The sequence below is a fragment of the Clarias gariepinus genome, chromosome 27 (genome assembly GCF_024256425.1).
Source record: "Clarias gariepinus isolate MV-2021 ecotype Netherlands chromosome 27, CGAR_prim_01v2, whole genome shotgun sequence".
Lineage (NCBI taxonomy): Eukaryota > Metazoa > Chordata > Actinopteri > Siluriformes > Clariidae > Clarias > Clarias gariepinus.
In genome coordinates this window covers 7,621,765-7,644,340 of record NC_071126.1, presented here as the reverse complement: position 1 = coordinate 7,644,340, position 22,576 = coordinate 7,621,765, and the positions used below count along the sequence as shown (strand labels likewise).

The following is a 22,576-nucleotide window of genomic DNA, read 5'->3' as shown; positions in this document are numbered from 1 at the left end:
TTAGCCTTAGAGTAGGGTTTTTGTCACTTTGATTTAGAAAAAATTACTTTTTTTTAATGAATAGAAACAAACAAAATAATATTAAAAAGATACTTTGTTTAATTACATAATTTTTTTGTCTATATTAATGAATTTGAATAAATAGCCTAGTAGCTATGAAATGTTAAGGGGTTGAATAGAGAACCTACTGTCTTATTTATGTAGCTAAAACTCTAAATTAAACTAGATAACATGATAATCAAAGTTTAATATTTATATTATATTATGTGTCACCCACACAGTTTATTTAATTGTCCAGCCTCATAGGTGTGTTGTTTATATTGCTAATCAATGTTAAGCCCCCCTTAACTGAAAATCCTAGAAACGCCCCTGTATACAATGACCTTATTTTACTACTTGCTTTTTGAGAAAATCCAGTATGTGTTTTCAATACATAATTATAATAATATAAAGTATATGGTTTATTGTCAAGTAAATGTGGCCATATGAATCACCCCATGCTGCATCTTACCTGCACTGTGGATGCTCTAGTTCGTCCTGATCTGACTCCTCATGTTTTTCACATAGAGTATTGGAAGTGTTCAATGCAAAACAACACATATTATTAGCCACAGGGTGGCGGTGCTGTGCCAAAAACATAATGTAGCATGAGGTCTCCTAATGCCTCGCCCTCCTTTGTCTTAGGTTATACAATTTTAGACATTTTTTTTTTTTACAATAACAGTTCATCTCCATTAGTTAAGTCCACTGTATGGCTAAAAGTTTTTGACACTTGACCATCACACCTATACAGTATATGGTTGCCACAAAGTTGGAAGCTCACAATTCTTTAGAATGTATTTGTATGCAGTGGCTTTACAATTTCCCTTCACTAAAACAAACCTGTTCTAGCATGAACCTTTTCTCCTGTGCATTCCCTGGAGATGTATGGTGTGTTAAGGTTGGAGTGTGGAAACGTAAGTGTCCTGAACAGAGAGCTCTGGTATCAACCCCAGTGAACACATTTGAAACTAACTGAATCACCAAGTGCACCCAAAGCTTAGTGCGTGAGCTTGCTTAGTGTATTGCTCTTGTGGCTAAGTGAACACAAGTCCCCACAGTCATGCGTTGAAATCTAGTGGAAGGCCCTCCCAGTTATTATAACAGCAAAGAGGGACCACATCTGGAATGGGTTGTTTAACAAGGACTCGTGAGTGCGATGTTAAATGATATCCTTTCTTGGCAGAGGCAGATATAAAAATGACAGACATATAAACATGAAAAAGAAAAGACAAATACATAGTTTTAAAAAATAATCTCCTTGCCTTTCAATACTCTTTGTCCATCTGTAACAAGCTTATTAAAAATGTTTTAGGCTGATCATTAATTTTCCAGCTGATGGTTGACTTTTGAACTTTTTCTGACTTTGGTCGATGTTTTCGTTCCATACTCTACTATTTACTCTTAGACTCGTAGTGAGGAATCCATGTCTCGTCACTAGTAGGGAGTCTCTTTAAGAAACTTTCCTTAAAATATCGCTCCAAATTTTGTTTGTAGATATCTAAAAGCTTCTGTTTATGCTCTTTTGTGAGTTGTTCAAGCACCAGGTACACTCTCAGACCACAAAAAACTAATCACTGCGCTTCACTCTTCTTTTGTGCAAATCATGAGGGGGGCATCCATTTTTGCTCGCACCGCAGTTACAAATGAACTGATGTAACACCTTTACACCTGCACAGCAGTTACTGGGGAAATACTAGCCAGAAAGCACTGAAAAGACCAAAAGAAATTTTATTATACCCGGAGTGTCTATCCCGTTTAGAAGTTATAACAGTTGCCTAATATTGATTTTTCACTGTTGATATCTTAGCATACACTGTACGTGCACTAACCATATTTGTACACAAGGTAAAATCAGCGATACCTAACACAGTAATTATCTTAATGATCTAAATTTTAATTAGTTGTTATCTTAATTTTCCCATGAAAGCTTGATTGTGTCACGTGTTACAACAGTAGCATGCATATTTCCATTTAAATGAAATGTAAAGCACGCTCACAGGAGAAATGATTTATTTCATGCAAGTATTTTTTGAATGTAATATTAGTTCATGTTTTAAATAGGATTTGACTCTCACTGGAAGGCGACATTAATTTTTAAAATGCAGAAAAGTCTAATTATTTTTACCAGCAGGGGGAGGAAGAAGCTCAGACATTTGATCAGTGAAGCGCTTCCATATGAAGGGAAAAATCTAACATCCTTCTGAGCTCTTATTATTATTCTTCTGCAGCAAAAGTCTGCAAGAATACAATGCCCTGATCACAATATTAGACAAATCATTCCTGTTGATTTAATTCTTTTATACATAATAAAAATCTGTATAATTTTTTGTATTAGATTTTATATTGTTATCTGTATTTTGTAAACAGTATTAGATTTTATGAAGTTAATTGTCAGCTTTAAGAATATAAACCCTATCTCAATAAAGTCTGTATGAATTTAGAGAAAACTTTATCATGCGCAGATGTATCTTAAAGTTAGAGAATCCCGAAGGTTTGGTGTACTCACTGCCATATTTGAGCAGCACAGTATCTGTGTTCACACCACCTGCTCTTGGCACAGAAATATGTGTGTGTGTGTGTGTGTGTAAGGATGGCACTGAGAGCTGACAGACGGACACCATCCTGACATCCTGCCCTATTGAGAGCTGAGCTCCTATCAGGAACCCATACAGTAATGAGCGAATGTATACAGATGCTCTAAAGCAAACCCATAGGTCAACTGTAAAAGGTTTTCAAAACTCAAGACTAATTATGAGATCTTTTGTTTGTTTTCATGTAAAATTATGCCCTCACAACAAATATTACTATAATATTATTATTAAAATGTCATTATTATAATGGCTTAATGGGTCTGTTAAAGGGACCTAGTACGTATAGTCCTTACAATGTCCTGCAAGCTTATCTGTGCTTTCAGGGTAGTTGTCAACAAAATGAAACAGTAGAAGAGCAGTAAATGTTAATAAAGACATCAAAGTCAATATTTTCTATGACCTCCATTACATTTTTAGAGTTTAAGAATTATCTGCATGATCTTATTATTTTTATTATTGTTGCTGTTGTTTATTCTTGTTATTATTATTGCAATTATTAATTAATTAATTAATTAATTAATTAATTTTAAGTGGTATTTTATGTAGTGTGCTATTTAATGTGAAATAGATTTTATTTTAAGTCAGTACTGCAGATATACATTCATTCATTGATCTTACCACTTATTCTGAACAAGGGCCTGGCTAGAGCCTCTCCCAAAAGACTGGACAGGGTGTAAATTCATCCCAGGTGGGGAAACAGGGGTGCCCAGAAAAAAAACCCATCAAGCACGGGGAGAACATGCAAACTCCACGTACACAGACTCAAGGCAGGAATCAAGATAATTGAACTCGCTGGTTCACAGTGCTGCTATTAATATAGATATTGTCATATACAGGTAGATCCCGACTTATGAACAAGTTCCATTCCAGGAGAACGTTTGTAACTCTGATTTGTTCTTTAGTCTAACAAAGTGAGTCTCATATGCCTTTCAAATGTTGTTTCTGCGCATTCAAAGTGTGATTCCCAGACACCATTTTGTCTCAGAGCTGTTTTCCACTGCATTGAACTGTGAATGCTGTTTTGCTAAGGATTTTCCAAAATTAGGATTATTTAGCATCAGGACAGCTTTACAAGACAGCCATTTTCTATCATTATGCTTCAATGGACTGATTCATTGAAACCGGTGAGTTTGACTAATTTCTCCCACACCCCCACATGCACACACACAATATACCAGACTTTAGACATTTTAGACTTACACAGAGAAAATATTCTATGTAATTGTTAATATTGTATCTGGTGCACTACAGTGTCTATTTTTTTGTATAGTACACACAAGCAACTTCCGTGATTGAACCAGAAGTAAAACCACAGTCCGTTCGTATCTGCGAATTTGTAACTTGAATGTTCGTAAGTCAGGGACTACCTGTACAAATTAAAGACAAAATTTCTATCAAACTTTTTTTTACTGACAGAATGTCACTATGGAATCACAATCATGTGTGCCAAAGGAGTGGTAAAAAAAAAAATTGGACAGTATACATTTAAGAACATTTATTGTCGCATTCAGCAGTGAGTACATTTTAAGTGCAAATAGTTAAGAGTCCATGGCTAAGAAGAACTACACTCAACATAGTACAAAGATGGACACAATCATCAAGCTGGCATTCTCTTGCTTTAAGCTTCCTCCTCCTCCGTCTCTTTCATTCGTTTGCTTTTCACTTAAAAGAGGTTTGACGACGGTACCTAAACACATGAATCTCTGTAGTTCTGGTAAGGAATTATCAAAAAAAATAAAATAAAATAAAAAAACACTACATATTAGTTTACTATACCTAATCAGAACACTACTAAATATTGGCTGTTTTGCCACACAAAGAAGGTAAACCTTGGCATGTCCACGCGTCTAGCTGATAATAATAGTGAAGTATTTAAGTTTCCAGGTATAGTGAGAGAAGAGAAGACCCACCCAGTGCCACAGACAAAAAAAAAGCTGCTTTTGGACCTTTTTTCCCCAAAGAAGAAGAAGAAGAGACTATCACAGGAGAGCACTAAAGCTGAAGACTTCGTTCACACACTACAGAGAAACGTCTTCAGCGAAGCTGAGAAAGCCCAGAGCACAGGAAACCAGAGGAAAAGAAGAAACGCATCAGCACTTAAGACTCTTGACTTCATGCACTTAATAAGCAACACAAAAACACAGATTTTTTTTTTTTTTGGTTTTGTTTTTGTTACCACTCTTTCATATATGTTGTTTTTTTTCATATTTACTAGAGCTTAGTGCTTGAGTGACAGCATGTTTTTTGTCTATTTTTCTCTACAGTAATTGGGCAAGGGTGGGACTTCTCGGAACGGCTCGGCTGCTGCTCTAAACACCACAGTGTGCACAAAGTAGAACTATGCTCCAGTAACTTGTACATGTGCAGGTGTGACTGTACACATAGGTATGTGTGTATATGTGTTTTCTAATGTGCATGTGTGTGTGTGTGTGTTTATGTATGTTCGCCCATGTGTGTGTATGTGTGCAGCATATGATGTGCATGTGTTTGTGTGTGTATGTGTGAGTTTGAGTGAGTAAGTGAGTGAGGAAACCATGAACTAATGGGAAGCTCTCTCCCTATAACAAGGGAAAGCCTGGTCATGGACTTCTTGTGTTCTCCTGTGGCTTGGGGCTGTTTACTCAGCCTTTCGCTTTGCGCCTGGAATCTTCTCCTGGATTCTGTGGAGGAAATAACACACACACACACACACACACACACACTTACAAGTGAATATTGTTTAATCAAGATTAAAATTTTTAAATGCAAAAAAAAGGTATGTTCCTTTGAACGCACTGTGTACGTTAAATGTTATATTTATATAGTAGTTTGGACACACCTTCTAATTCCATGGTCTTTTTCGATTTATTTTGTTCTTGTCCTCTGTAAACCCTTTATACGACTCTTATCTAAAGTGCTGTTAAGTGGTGATTTTTGAGGCTGGTAACTCTAAATAAACTTCTAGTTCTAGTCTTGCTTGTTTCATCATGGTGCCTGATGGGTTTTGCAAATGCCCTTGACAATACTGTTCTTGCAAGAACTATTTCAGAACAGCTCACCTTCATGTCTTAAAAAAAACAATTTATATTTATTGTTATTTAATTACCTAATTCCATATGTGTTGTGGAAATTAAAATCTCCAGTATTGGATTAGAATATAGAAAATAAAAATCACTATACAAAAAATTAGAAGGTGTGTTCAAACTTTTGACTGGTACTATATGTATAGGTGTATGCACATGTCAGCGAACGTGATTACTAATAATTTATATTATACTCATGAATTTGTCTTTATTATTAATATATAATTATATAATTATTATTAATTCTTATAAATTATTAATTAAGGTTCATGAGATGTTACCTTGGAGCTCGTGTTCATCAACACTTTTTCTGATTTTGTCTGTATTTTACTGATGGATGTACTGTGCACTACATAAAGTAGACAACACTCTTATACTTTACACTATAGAATGAGCATATATACTGAACACACAGCTACTAGCCGGATCTTTGTGATTTTAGTGAGAGAGGTGCAGATTAAAAGAAATCACTGTACATATTCCTCTTTAAGTTGCTCGAATAACGATCACCGCTGCAAATTCACCGGATTTGCATACCGAACCCCTTTCTTGAACCAACCCTCCCCAAGTTATCTGGATGTCGGACCGGTGATAAGAGTGCATTTGTGCAACTCACAGTGACCGAACCAGTGAAAGCAGTGCATGCTAGCCAATGTGTTTGAAAGTGACCATATTTTACTGTAGTTTATAAGCTACAAAATGCATACATAGTGCTAATATGCATACACTGATATGTAGGCTTTTTTAAAAAATGGCAAAAAGAGACGAAGAAACGACAAAGGACTTACTTCCCCACCACCGTGTTTACTTGAGTCCTTACAAGTCCCAAATACTGGTCAATCTGTGCCTGAGACAAAACATGATGATCTTTAGATAAGCCTAATTAAAAGCACAATACTAACTATTTAATTTTACACTTACCTGATATTTCTCATACACCACAGGCATGGAAAACATTGACACCACAACTACAGGAAAAGATTGAAGAGTGAGTGCACAGTTAGAGTGTGTGTAACTACAGTGAAAAATTTGATGTTTGCTTTTATGGAGGGAATCGTAATAGAAAGAAAAGAGGTCTCACCCATGATAAGAAGAGTGAGGCCATTGAAGAGCGCTCCCACATAGGTCAGCAGCCACATGACCACTGCGAACTGAGCAAGCCAAAGCTTAAAATTAGCAAGTCTGTGTACCTGTCTTAAGGCAATTTATCTTGATGTTCATGCACAAAGAGCGGACTGTTGTTGAGGAGATTTTACAGGGATGTACATGCAATTTCTAATGCAGATAATAAAATGAATGACAGAGGATTAAGCTGGGATAATTAAGGGTGAGATCCAAAATTTCAAAACTCTTTATCGCTAAAAATACTCTTCTTTCCCAAGTTGTTTTAAAACAATGTGCTCGATTTTTGATTGTGTATTCATTACAACTACTATTCCTTGTAATTATTAATACCTTTAGTGAATCCACCAGGTCCTGCACTAGGAAGAGTCTGCGCAGCTCTTTCAGAGTGTTGTTAATGTAATGCTGGGTGTTCTCGGCATACCTCTGCATCTGATCATGTGACAGGGACATCTCCATCTCCAGGTATGACCTGCACACCAGTACACAAGCACTCAGTGACAAAAAGTGTTCCCTGCATAGGAAGGATGGCATACTTTCTTTCTTGTATCAATCACAAGAACCACTAGGCAACTGTAAGTATATATTACAGTAGTCCAAGTATGTGAAATCTGATGCTAAAATTCTATTATTGTGCTGTGACCCTGCGGTTTGATAAGATACGCTTAACTGGCTCCATGTTTCTTGAAGAAGGCCTATGTTAACCTGCCTAGTTTTTAAGTAATGTACCAATCATACAGAGACATGCATATATAGGACAGGTCTTACTTAAAGGGGTGTCCCTCGTCAGTCTTCTGCACTGCCTGGAGGACGGACTTGTAGACTCTAAAACTGATGGTTGCAGAGAGAGCAGCCAGAGCCAGATAGGCAATCACACTGACCACGCTGAACTGGGTCAGAGAGAAGAGCAGCAGCAGTACACTGCTAAACACCAGGCCGGTCTGCTTCACATCGCGCCAGTACAACAGCTCCATCGCTATAGGGCGAGACAAAGAGAAGAGAATGAGACAAGTTATAATCGCTCTGATCTCTCAGTCAGAGCTCCCCTGATCTCTACATAGCATCATGGTAAACGTATGTCAGTGGCGATCTACAGTATGAATCATGACAGTCTGCAGCAATATCCACTATCCATGCATCCTAAATCAACAAACAGATGAGTAATTATTTAATAATAATAATTAAAAAAAAGATTGTCAGCAATGTGGTGGGAAAGACTCCAACCCAACCCACAACAAAAATAAACAGGTCCCCATATGTGCCCAGATTAACATATATTAGCATATCAATTCATCATGACCCCACCCCCTTTCATATGCAATCTGTTCTCCTTTCCTTTAATTCTCATTTATTTATAGAAACTCCATAAAAATATATTTACCTAACAGTCAAAAATAACAGCCTTTCAAAAAATCTATAAAATGTCCCTTTCTCATTTTAGCAAAAAAAAAAAAACAACAAGCATATGTATAATTCAGTCTACCACCCATTAGCTCTTGCTATCCGTTTCTCTTTTTTATATGATTACTTTCTTTTTTCTAACATGCTTCTCAGACACAAATGTGTGCCAGATCTCCATCTTTGCTGGCAAGCTATAAAAACTGGAGCATTATTTTGAGCCATGCTATGCTAGCAGCTGATGCTCCAGAAATCTCCACACAGGGTTCGCACATGCTCGCTGGGGTCTTTTGTGTGTGTGTGTGTGTGTGTGTGTGTGTGTGTATGTGTGTGTGTAGCTTCAGGGCGTGGTTAAGACCACAATATGTGATAAACAGCGCCAGCTGCTCTCTAACCATCCAGATCGAGGATCTATTATTTATACACAGCAGTTTATTACAGCCATTAATATATAGTCTTTTAATCATTTTCTTCCCCTATCGCACAAACACACACATACACACACACACACACATGCATTCTCAAAACTATTAAGAAATAGTATGTTAATACATTTTCCCCCTCGTGGCACAAACACATAAACACACATACACATGCATTCTCACTCCCTGAGACTCCATGATTTCCCAGAATTTGCCCAGTTTCAAGTTAAAGCCTGCATGGTAAAATGTGTCTCCTCTGAATGGTGCTCGGTCGCCACGGAAACAGAGATGGGTGCAATGGAGAGAGCACTGATGCAGTTTCCATAGTAACCATCTTTCATCATTCCCTGGCAATCCCAGCCTCCTGCTCTCCTCAGTAAGACGGAGATGACAGGCCTGGCAGACAGAGTAACGAGGCACTGATGAGGTGAGGGAAGGATTAGACGGGAAAGGAAAGCACGAGCCAGAACTGGGATGATAGGGAGGAAAAAAAAGGGTCGGTAGAACAAGCTAACATGCTAGTGCTGTTTTTATCACTGCCATAACATTGGTGAATGTATTACGTAGATATATCTGTATATAATAATTATAGCTATTTCTAAGCGATAAATGAGCAATGGGTTGAAGCAAACATGAAAAACTTAGCATGTATCCTGGTCCTGTTGTTAATAAAGCACTAAAGGCCTTAGCGAGAGTCACTGGCTTTTAGGATGCATCTGACCTACAGGATCTTCTCTCTTTGTGTTTCTATCCTATCTGCTCTAATAACCAACAAAGAACTCCTTTAGGTGCTTCATCACTAAGACATCTCACATTAGTTTTCAACAAGAACAAATCTTTAGTTAGTCAGATTCATATCTTAATATCTGATTAATCAAGCATAATTAACAAGTCTTTTTGTTAAAGCGACACTTAAACAAGTATATCAGAATTCAGTACTCCCCCTTTTTGACATGATTTAATGCAGAAAGTGTCCGGACACGCTTCCCATCCACACTATTACCAATCCTTATTAACAATCAATATCTATCCCACCCTACAGCTTTTTTTGTTCCAATCATGACTAGCTAACTACGGTATACCGCACACATTATGTACAACGCCACAGCTTTTGGATTTCTATCATGTGCCATTTACTAAAATACAAATACAAATATTATAATTGTGTATTATATATAATTGTGTATTGTGTATTATTATGTGTGTGAAAGATATATATATATATACAAAGAAACTGCACAAATGAGTTCAAGTTTAAAGTCGTCGGGGGAAACAATGAGGTTTTTGCATGTGCTAAATGTTCTCGATAGCCTAAGCAACTTCAGATAACACAGATTACAAACAATGGGACTATGTACAAAACCACTGAAATATTTAAAGAATGCTAAATAACAGTACAGTATACACACACACAAAAAATGGTGTGACGTAACATATTAATGTTTTCTTATTACAGCTGAAACAGGAATCAACGAGAGAATTATTTGACCTTCGGTTGTACCATTTTGTACACTGTGTTTTGGAAATGGGTTTTAGGATTATTAAATCTCATCGCTGGTGCAAAATTAAACTGTTTCCATGGAAACTACCCTCTGTTTTATATTATTAGACAGAAACACCTAACATAGTTTTTGTGTATATCTAAAAGTCGACCAAAGCAATGTGTCTGCCGAAGAAAGAATACAAATACAAACCCTTTCAGAAGAGTACCAGATACCTCACCAGATGACTAATTTAATTACACACAACCGAGTTAAATGACAACAGCCTTGGCAGAGGGACAGAGAGTAACACTCAGACGATAACATGCCTCATCTGACCTGCCAGAGCAACATGCAACATGCCACAAGCTGTAATATCAAATCTAAGGTTTAACCAAGTCAAGTAAATATGACTTTTACAGAGTAATTGGAACGCAATCATTTTTGGGAGTATGCTAACAGGACGTACCACACCTCTGCTGCAGTGAGAAATTCTGCATTCTCCTAACACAAAAAAGCTTGAAATGAATTTAAAATGTTTCATAACTATCTAAATTAAAGGGCTTAGCAATTCCACAGGTGCATACACATGATTAGTGGCAAATGCGTAGAGTAAGGTACAGTCTGATGAAGTCATTATGTGATCACCAGCACCCTTTGGTGAAGAATGTGGTCATCAGATGATGTTACGTTTTATAATTACATATGGAATATTCTAGTTTCACACTTTTTTAAAGATCCTGATCCTGCATCCAAACACTCATTGAAGCAAAGTTGATAATTTCACCTGTAATTAAAGGCCCTGTTTAATCACCTTTCAAGCCACACGTGGGGTTTGAGCTTAATGCCCTCTGTGGGACTACAGACGGAAGGCCACACAAATTTAAGACTGCTACAGCATGCTAAGTCCAATATTCTGTCCTATAATAATAATAATAATAATAATAATAATAATAATAATAAACTATTGATCCTTTAGAAGCTGCAGCTGGACTGATGAGGACACACTGCAGTGTTATGAATCAGCATGCTATTTACTGAGTCTGTTATGTAATAAAAAATAATGTGAATTATTGCATGGCTGCTAGGCAACCCTCTTTTTGCATTTGTGTCTTGTGCCATGAATAATGAGAAGGAATGAAACTAAACTCTTTACTGATCACCATCTTTGTGATCTAATCACAAGAAATAACTCAGATCTTGCTGTTAAAAAGGGAACCTGAAAACAGTATAATCACTGACCCATGAGTTTACTGGTGCTGTGCATGATTGCTGTGGTGTTATAATAAATGTTGCCACTATAAATGGCTATTTAAAGTGGTATTGCACAGGAGATTATTAAACATGAGAGGTAGTGGAAGTGTTTCAGACTACGACTACCAATCAGTGGGATTCTCTGTTTAAATTCTAGGTTACGTATTCCCAATTGAGATCTACATTTAACTAAATTGGGTGGACATGGAGGGCCCGGACTCCGCTGATGCTGATGGTGGGATCTCTTGCTGTTCGTCTAATCTGATCTTCTCTCTCGTCTCATCTAGTCTTAATGCTGTCTAGCTTTAATGCTGATGCCTTAAAACAAACGATGATTTTCACAGAAATCTAAACATGTACGATTCAGCTTGGAATCTATTACTGAGAGGTCTATTAGTTTAATCTATATTCTGATAGCCTATACTAAACATTTTATTTCATGATAGCTGGCACAGAGAGCTCCTCTTATGCCAGCTATCCCCAGAATGGCCTGGTTTGTGACACAGCCAAGATGGCTCCTTATACCCTGGGTTTTTCTGGAAAGCCTTCACGAAGGCAGGAAATGCTGATTTAAGAGCCAGCATTACCTCACTGCTGAGGTTTGTCTTTCTGAAGCTCAAAATCGATGGGGAAAGGACAGTGACATCATGCTGCTATGCAAGTCGACAATGGTGCATTTCCACACGTGCAAAAAAGAATTATACGGGATGTAATTATAAGGTATGCTCTTTGAGCTGAATATATTGTAGACAGGAGATAAAACATGGGTGGGAGAAATACAAATGAAAAAAAAGAGTGGCATAGGTGAAACAGAGGTGGGATAATTACTTTTAAAGATCATAGTGAGCAAAAGCAGCTTTAACATGGCATTATTTCAGATCTATGCTTTGACAAGGCTGTGGTTTAATGAATAATAATGAATTAAATTAATATGATGCCCATAAAACATCAGCAGATCTAAACGTGCAGCTTTTAGATTTAGGAATATGTAACCCTTATTGCACTGCAGAGGCCCACACTTTGCATAGGTGCCAGGATACCATCAATAAATAACTAAAATGCAACCAAGGCACTAAAACTAACCCGATACAACAAGCTTCTTTGACACCCGCATACCAGCAGGGCCTCAAAACATATACACATGCTTATCAACATGGCTGGCACAGACCACCAGCTGTCTAATACACAAAAGGATGGCAAATACGATGATGGGGATATGAAGCTGTGTGCAAATGGAGCCCTGTCCGCTATAGGTAGCCACACCCCAACCTCCCACAAGCACACAGCCGCCGTTGTTCTTAACCTAGTGGAGGTTACAGACAGCTAGACACAAAGCAGGATGTGAACAAACCAGCACACACATAGGACTAGGTAAAAATCCATCCATACTGATAGCTTTGTGTTGTGTATGATGAAAAGATGCACAAAAATGCAAGGATGAATTGAAAAAAATGGTGATGGAGATGGTGGGGGGGGTGGAGGAAGGGCGTGTCCGACTGTCTCGGGCCCCCCTTCATTTGATGCTCATCATGGCGGCTGCCTTGACGCAGACAAGACACCGAAACGAGGAGACGCAACAGACCATATGTTCTAGTCTAAACCTGTTATTCTGCATAATCTCAAGCATCCTTCCATGCTGCACTCTCAGTCATCTCTCCTCTCTTTGTTCAATCTGCCAATCAAGATGTGCGCACGCATCCTCATCCTCTGTCTCTCTCTCTCTCTACCCAGAATCAACTCGCATACATGAACATGCAGGCAAACAATACCCTGGCACTTCCAGTTGCTCCAGAATCCCTCCATCTTGGTGGAGTCTGCGGCTGCCGTGGAGCTGCTCTGCATGCTGAGGGGAAGGAGTGACGCTCGGCTACTGCTAACACACTAACAAGCCACTGTGTGTTTGCTCCTGCTCTGGTGCACTGTGCTCTCTCTCTCTCTCTCTCCCTCTTTCTCTCTCTTACTTTCCCCACCCCACTCCGGTGCATGAATGAGCCACAAGAGGAGGAGATAGAGAGCAAAGGGAGGAGGTGGGGGTGTATTGGTGGCTTGTGGAAATGCTGCCGACTAGTGGAGATGAGACGTATAATGCACAAATATAAGTAGAAGATAAGAGATAATGAGTGTGTTTTTAGAAAGGACACAATATATCCAAAGCCGATCTAGCATATAGCAATAGTCACTGCTTAATTGGGATAGATTTGGAGGATTTCGCACTTACAGAGCTATTAATTAAGAATAAGGAAAGTGCTAAAACATGTGTTATGTATACCTTCTATTTGACCATGGCCTTTAAAAAAAATCCTAACACTTAAACAATCTTTGAAAGGGATTAATATGTGCATGGGGAAAGTGTAAGTGTGACATCATACAGGATATGCTGAATGACTCAGCACACTCTGTTAGCAGCCAGCTCATTCTGTAATGCATAGGAGGACACGCATATAGACGCACTGTACCATGTCATGTGAGATCATATTGTTGCACACTGCGATATGCCTGGCCATATATATTATGTTTATTTTATATATTTATATTATATATAAAATATATTGATATACCGCTTATCATTTAATCAGATCACAGCTGTCCTATGATTATTAGACTCTATCTGTAAACCCAAAAGGTAAGAATACACTACAAAAGGTTATGCTCATCGACCTGTTCCTGATGATGATATCATGAACAGGATGATTTCACATTATAGTTAAGTCATGTGACAGCTGCTAAGCAGTTTATCACCTCAAGAAGACTGCTATAAAGATATTGCACTTACTGAAGCTAGTCTTAGCTGGTTCTAATTACAAAGTAGTCCTTAAAAACAAACATATATATATATACATATACACACACAGATTGTAATAGATCCCTGACTCGATGCCTATGCACCTGTAACTCATCGAGCTATTATAAACTGTATGTTGGAATGCAGATCATATTTTCATACTAAACATGTTGTTAGTAGCTGCTCAGGTCAGTTTGATTATTACCTAAACAAATGATTTTACTACAAAAACATGTTGCACATTTTTATGTAGCCTATTAGAATTCTAAGGCAAGTAAAAAAACATATATTGTGGATTTTTGATGTCATCATTTACTTAAACTCAACATGTAGTGTCTGACATGTAGTGCACATATCTACGTACACATCCAAAGATCTATATCAGTGCCAAATGCTGCATTTACATGGACCATATTTCTTCAATCTGACTAAAATCTTCCCCGATTAGAGATTTCAATTTACCTGTTTACATGGATGCTGATATGATAAGATGTGTTTAAATTTCTTTTGCAAAATCTTAAGTCACCTAATGTTACCCCCAAGTTGGAAAAACATGTGATGAAATATATACACTAAACGCCATCAAGATAATGATGTATTAATTTGATGCAATTTTGGTACACTTCTTGTTGTTGCATTGAATTTTGCCATTTCCATATGTCATGTCTGGCTTTTTGATCTTGTTCACCGTTGTCCAGCGTTATACTGCAGCCAGTTTGTTACCTACTGCCTCATATTACCTACTGAATGGATTATCACCTGCATTCTAATTGAAAGTTCATTCTAATCAGCCCTGATCAGGTTGGATTGAAGTGCTTACATAATGCATTTTTTTCCAGATTGAGCTGTCATTCCGATTATTAGTGGAATATTAGGGTCCATGCAAATACACATATACAAATTTAAAAAATGTGTAAGCGAAAAACACACAAAGCCAAAACCGAGATTATCGTTCCTTAGTTTTTAAGCACCTGAAAAACAGTTCATATTGTTCATAACAAGTGAGTGATTGTATTAATAATTTTTATATGTCAAAGGCAACGCCTTCTTTACAACATAGCTTTTAGCCTTAGAAGTATTTTAAAACCAGTGCTTTATTTGTAGCTTAAATAAATTCGTTAATAAATATTACAGAAACACAATAGAGAAATGCAGTTTAGACGAAATGAAACAAATGAAAAAAGAAAAGATACCAAAAAAAAAAGATGACGCCTCCTCCACAGCAGTTTACCAGTTTATACACTGTTAATGATTCACTTCTTTCAGAAGAACAATGCTTACACTGTCCTGTATCTTGCTACTTTACTGATAAACCCAATTCTCACATCCCTTTCATCACTAATGCTCAAATTAATCTCTGTACAAGAATTGCATCATATTTTGGTATGTTTACATTTATTGTACACCGCAGGTAGCCTTATCTATAAAGACTTTACAGTCTCTATCAATACATACATCCCGATTCTGGTTCACTGTGTCACAGACAAAGACTACTATCAGTCAAAAAACATCTGTTGGGGAGAAAAAAAATGTATTTGCCTGATGTGATGTTAAATATGGTCTGGAACTCAGCAATCCAGGCAAAAGTGTATCTCTTAAGCACTGAGCACTCTGCTGGCTGAAATGGGGAATGCAAGCACCCTCCTCAGTGTTGCAGCCTGGCTCAGGCTTCTAGAGGCTTCTTATGAGGAGGGCAGCACATACAATTCAGCTCCAGCCTGCTGCACCACACCCTTTATCTAGGACACTGATGCAAACAAAACACCACAAGCAGGTACCAGATAACTAGCCTCTGCTTCAAAATGGAAAAAAAAAAAAGTGTCCAGAAAAGGAAAATTATTACGTACCGCTTTAGACCAAATAAAAAAAAAAAAAATGTAAATGAGAATAAGATCATGTGTGAATGTGTTATACAGTATGTAGGCGCGACAGCTGACGCAATGCAACCCTGACATTTTGATATTAGACCTTATAACACTGACTCTTAGGGATGTGAATCTTATAATATATAATTAAAGAAAACATCTGATAAAATTAGCCTCAGGCATCTCATCCATGACTGTGCATTTTTAGAGTCAGCACTGTACAGCATCATTAAAGGAAGCTGGTAAGCTAATGGAAAACAATAAAAAAACAACCTGCATGTGGTAACACTTCAATATACATTTCATGCAAAATCAATAAGGTAATATAAGACCTTAGTGGAAAAACAAGAATTCTTTAATTGGTCAGCGGGTATAAAACATTGATGTTGCAGATTCTCAGCACTTCTGCGCTAGAAAAATTACTGATGCAAATTATTTTACGACTCACGCAAGTTGATCATGAATAAACATATACCACTTCCTACTTATTCTCTATGAAAGGTAACAATTTTACTCTTTAGTTCAGGGAGGATAGCTCGCTGAATCATAGCCTGCTTTCCAGAACCCTCAGCAAAATCAGCTCTCTCTGTAGTCAGCAATAGCTGCGCACTAAACACCAAAGGTTATAAATATCATTAACCTTGAACACCAGGGATTTCACAGGATAGCCCTGACATCCAGGACAAGCAGATTATGTGCCCCCCATGTGATCAGTGTTTTTTTTTTTTTATTATTATTATTTATGATTACTTGACAAATGAATAAGTTGCTGTGAAAAACATACAACTGCTCAACATTCATGACAGTGCAAAACAAAAATAGTTATATAACTCTATAGAGAATTACCTTAAAGAGTAGGAATGATGATGCTATACAGCATAGAACAATGAGAGAACACAACAGACCACAGCCAAAATGTTGCCAGGAGTGAGCAAAAATGCAATGCTATATCAAAGACATTAACAGGAAACCACAAAAACTAGGGCTGTATCATGTCTCATCTCACTCATCGTCTACACCGCTTTGTCCTGTATTCAGGGTCGCGGGTGGCCTGGAGCCTATCCCAGGAGTCTTAGGGCATGAGGCGGGGTACACCCTGGACGGGGTGCCTTTCCATCGCTGGGCACACACACATACACACACTTATTTACACACTACAGGCAATTTGGGAATGCCAATTAGCCTAATCTGCAAGTCTTTGGACTGTGGGAGGAAACTGGAGTGCACGGAGGAAACCCACCAAGCACGGAGAGAACATGCAAACTCCAAGGACACAGAGACGGGAATTGAACATGGCCGGGTATCAAACCCAGACACTGAAGGTTTAGGACATAAGTGCTAACCACTATGCTATGGCTACATCTAAGCATGAATTTATAAACAGGAAATGTTGTGTAAACATATAGTAAAGCCAATGTGTGTGATAGAACATATGTGATGTTCCCTTTCATTTAGAAAATAGCTATTTTCAGTGTTGCAGATTGACTAGAGCATCTAACTACCTGTTTATCTGGGTAATCTGATCCACTGGGATATATACAGTGGTGTGAAAAACTGTATCCTGATTTCTTATTCTTTTACATGTTTGTCACACTTAAATGTTTCTGCTCATCAAAAACCATTAACTATTAGTCAAAGATAACATAATTGAACACAAAATGCAGTTTTTAAATGAAGGTTTACGTTATTAAGGGAGAAAAAAAACTCCAAATCTACATGGCCCTGTGTGAAAAAGTAATTGCCCCCTGAACCTAATAACTGGTTGGGCCAGGTGAGTTTTTTTTTCAAAGCGAATTGCTCTAAGTACCATCTTGTTATCCATCTAAAAAGGGAACAAGTAGGATCACGCACTCACTCCTCGTCTGTACTGCTTTATCCAGGGTCGCAGGGGGCCCGAAGCTGATCTCAGGAGGCTTAGGGTACGAGGCAGAGTACACCCTGGACAGGGTGCTAATCCATTGCAGGGCACACACACACACAAACACACTGGAGTATCCAGGGAAAACCCACCAAGCACGGCGAGAACATGCAAACTTAATGAAAACAGAGAAAGGAATCGAGTCTTGCCGGGAATCTAACCCGGACCCTGAAGGTGCAAGGCGACACCACTATGCCGCCCAAGTAGGATCAGTGCTTCTTTGTTTAAAATATCTAAAATAGCATGCCTACTATTTTATTGACACAGATAAAATATAAATACTGAGAATATGCAAGGGTGAGCCAAAACTTACCCGCGCTGTGTTTATATTAAAACCTATTAGCATTTTCCGTTCAAGTCTGCTATCTGCCCAGTCACTGCTGGTATGCAGGTGTGAACGTGTAACCTAGTTCATTTCTAACTGCTGTGCGAACAAAAATGGATGCCCCACTTGATCTGCATGAATGAAGAGAAATGTGCAGGTTTTTTTTTTTTTGTGGTCGGATGGTATACCTGATGCCGAAGCAACTCATGGATGAGCATAAACAGAAGCGTTTGGATATCTGCAAACAGAATTTGGAGAGATATTCTAAGGAAGGTGAATGTTTCTTAAAGAGAATCGTTACTGGTGATGAGACATGGACTCATCACGTCGAGTCTGAGAGTAAACCGCAGAATATGAAACGGAAAATCCTCAATCGCAGATCAAAAAAAAAGTTCAAAAGTCAACCATCAGCTGGAAAATTGATGCTTACAGTTTTGTGGGATTCTCAAAGATCAGTATTGAAAGCAGTCCTACGAGGACTAAGATTTACTTCCGATGCACTTCAGTGCATTCGTGGCTCGCAGCTCAGCCCAAAACATTTTTAATAACATTTTTAAAGCTCGTAAACAGATGGTCTAAGTACAGTATATTGAGGAGATTATGTTAAATAGTATGTTTATAGTTATGTATTTTGCTTTTTTAAAAATGAATAAAATTAAATTTACATCCACAATACAGATCATTTTTAATTAACCCTCCTACTTAAATATAATTCATGTTAACATTTTTATTTTAGTTTTCGCATTCCAAAGCGCTCTTTTATCAACGACACGGTAACCTGATCAATCATCACAGTGAAACCTTCAGTATAAACAGTCCAATATTTAATAGCTCAGTAAGGCTTTACGATTGTTGTGTATTTCTCATCTTCAAAAACAAGTAGCAGTTTCTCTCTCATTATACCTCTTCTCTTATACTCAGTGGGTAAAGATCAAATTTTCATCACATTAGCACTAAATGTCACCATTTAGCACTCTCCCAGCTGTCTCACAGGCTCAGCCACTGACAGAGATATTACACCACCCTCAGCCAGTTCCAGTAAATTATCCTAGTCTAAAATTAAACTGATATAATCGCTTGTCTGTCTCTTTTCTCTTATAAGTCTGCTTTTCACTTGTGCGGATGTAGTGAGGTTAGGTAAACAAGGGAGGGCAGCACAACTCATGGATGACGATGTAGAAATTGAGGAAGCCTGACAATCGACCTGAGTCACGACTGTGCCACATACTGTATATATAAAGTGAGTAAATATTTACATACCAGCCTATTAGTATTACATTTTGCAAAGATTACTATGGTTATTGCTGTTTTAAATGGATGTGTACAGTTTCTTAAAAAAGGCCTAAAACAACAGAGATTCTGGAAGATTTCATTATAACACAGACACAAATTCCAGCACCCGTAAATATAATGCAGAGACATGATGGATGTTTTTTTGGATTCTTTTTCATGCACTGCAGTTTCCAGATCCTGCTCAGTGTCGCACACACACCCCGCTACTGCACGAGGACAAACAGAGGTGACTGATTTTTGTTTAACAACTGAGAGCATTTTAATCTTCAATATTCAGTGGTATTTGTGGTCTTAGCAAGCTATTTATATGACATTAGAGCTTAATTTTTCAGCTTGTCCCTCCTTGCACATCTCACTATTACATAGTTTTGTTTCAGCAAAAAGCACTCGAGAGAATCGTCAAACCCTCAGGCAGAAAATTTAAGTATTATTTTTAGCAGGAAGTCATCAAAAATGCATAGAAGTGAAAATTCCTCAAGCATTCAGAAATTTCGGTTTACTGCTATGACAAACAAAAAAAAAACAGTTTTGTATAAATACTTTAATAATGCTATATTTGTAAATAGTAAGCAAGCAAATAATAGTTTAATGTTTCAGTTACCTAAGCATTGTTTTACTCTGTTTAATGTCTTCCAGGAATTTGCCCCCCACCATGTGTCTAAAAATGTGTTTGTAGAAGTATAAAGTGGTACACAGGTCATGTGTTATGTAAAGCACGGTGTCCTCTCTCTAGTTTCATCTTTCCTTGCTCGTCCTACGCCTCACTGTCCTATAAACAGACGATCCAGGATCTACGATTTGCCCTTCTACTGCTACAGTACTCTAGGCGCAGAGAGGAAATGCTCCAGAAAGTGACTACAGTATATCTTCTCCTACACAAAGTAGCACATCAAATGACTCAGTCAGATTTAGGTATATACAAGTCGATACAGGTAGGTGGTGCCCGAGCTTTTTAATTCTGTGTTTTTAAATGTGATGTGTTTTCATCTTAAGCACCTTTAGCAGCAATAGTTTAAAGTAACCATTTTCTGTATGACTTTATTAGTCTCTTGCATTGTTGTGGAGGAATTTTCACCCATTTTCATTACAACATTTCTTAATTCATTAAGGTTTTTTCAGCCAGTCAGATGTAGATTTACTGGTTTACATCAAGTCATTCTCCTTTTGCATGACTCAATTTTGACCAAGCTTTAGCTGTCTCACAGATTGCCTTAAATTTGCGTCTAGAATACTCTGATACAGAGGATTTCATGGTTGACTCAATGGGTGTAAGATGCCCAGGTCCTGTGGCTAAAAACAAGCCCTAATCAAAAATAAAAAAACAAGCCACTCCTTCACCTCTGTGCTTGACAGGCGTTTCTGCTAAAATTTCAGAAGTCTTGTGTTTTGTTCAGGTATGTTTCCGTGTTCTTTTTAGATTGAAGAGGCTTTCTCCTGGCAACCCTTCCAAACAAACCATACTTGTTCAGTCCTCCTCTAATTGTGCCCTCATTGACTTTAACATTTAACCCGTGCAGTGAAACCTGTTAGATCTGAGATGTAGGAATTGTTTTTTTTTTGTATTCTCTAAGCATTGCGCGGTCTTGGGGTGAAGGTGCTGGGACGTCCACTTTTGGAAAAATCGGCAACTGTCCTTAATGCTGCCTACTTGTGAATAATCTTTCTCACTGTAAATTGCTGAACTTCAAATTGTTTGGAAATGGTTTTATAACACTTTCTAGATTAATGTGAACATCAATTGCTTATCTCTCATTGCTAATGTCTTGGCCTTAATCGAGGAGTGAGGATTAGCAGCATCTGACTGCAACCTACTCTCTTAAATCCTGTGGAAGCAGTAAGAGGGGACTTAGTATTGGCACATGTTCTTTTAGGCTTCATTTTTGTTAAATAAATAATGGCACAGTAAAAAAAGTAATATTTTAGATATGTTGTATTTTTCTAAATAAATATGTACATGTCTCAAAGTTACGGCAGGTTCAATTAGTGAAAACGCATTTCCCAAAGAAGTCTTTAGACTAAACTGGGATATCTGGCTGTAATAGACTGGCTTACCTTATGAGATGATTCTACACCCCCAGCAAGCTCAAATTTATCAATCATTCAATTCATAATGGTCTGGTGCAAAACCTATATTCCAGATTTTCCTGCTTCTAGTTCCACACACACATGAATAGATAAAGCTCCCACTGGAGGTTTCCGGCTTACTCATTTCCTTCCTGAGTATTAATAGCAAGATGGTCATCATTTGACCATGACCATGAACAGGATATGTTATAACATCCACCATTCATGAATCTATTTTTAATATTGGACTTATTAATTTTGCCATGTGTGATTGTGTTCTTATTTGTTTTACGTTGTCATGCAGTAGCATGGATGCTGCAGCTTCAGAGTAACTATATAAGACCACTTCGTTAACTTTCCCAACCGTTCTCTGTATGGCAGGATGCCGAGTTTGTTCTGCCAAGCCCCGAAGGTTTTGGATGATGGACATGATCAATGTCCATCTTGTTTAGACTCAAAGATATGCGAAAGGCACTGCTTAACTGCAGCATTATGCCTTTAGTGATGCACAAAGCACACTTCATTGACTGTGAAAATACAGCATTCTACTTATCACCATCCTATGGTGTGCCACAGACTTGACAAAGAGTAAAAAAAAAAAAACAGCAGCTATGGGTTCAGAGCCCACCTCTGAACACTTCTCTGAACCATCACATGGAAGAAAAGAGAGTGCCGTTATTGCACTAAAATGCAGATGGAAGGAGCTGGAAAAGGGTATGGTGCGCATGCAAGAGCTGTTAGGGGGCAGAGTACAGTGCTCAATCTCATACAAACACCTCACATACAGTACATACATACATACATACATACATCATACACACATACATCTGATGTGCTATCTCTTAACTTGAGGCCCATTTTGGCAAAGAGTGCTGGCAGCTGATCACTGAAGTAGACTGAAGACTGGCTGGCAAGACTGAGTGTGTAAGTGGCTGGGCTATTTCGCAGTAGGCTAAT

The 22,576-nt window shown here is 37.9% G+C and overlaps 1 protein-coding gene across 2 annotated transcripts in view; it reads right to left on the bottom strand.

The window, feature by feature from the left end:
* Positions 1-4,113: 4,113 nt before the first annotated feature.
* rtn1b (reticulon 1b) overlaps positions 4,114-22,576 on the bottom strand; it is a 43,228-nt gene continuing 24,765 nt past the window's right edge. Inside the window, exons 1-7 of one of the 2 annotated variants that reach the window (XM_053489078.1) lie at positions 13,142-13,333; positions 7,586-7,793; positions 7,151-7,289; positions 6,777-6,846; positions 6,617-6,663; positions 6,484-6,542; positions 4,114-5,293 (exon numbers count right to left, since the gene is read on the bottom strand). In XM_053489078.1, the coding sequence (XP_053345053.1) occupies positions 5,251-5,293; positions 6,484-6,542; positions 6,617-6,663; positions 6,777-6,846; positions 7,151-7,289; positions 7,586-7,793; positions 13,142-13,214 (639 nt within the window). In that variant the 5' untranslated portion in view covers positions 13,215-13,333 and the 3' untranslated portion in view covers positions 4,114-5,250. Of the gene's footprint in view, positions 5,294-6,483; positions 6,543-6,616; positions 6,664-6,776; positions 6,847-7,150; positions 7,290-7,585; positions 7,794-13,141; positions 13,334-22,576 lie in introns of those variants that run through there. The other variant, XM_053489077.1, reaches the window with a different exon arrangement.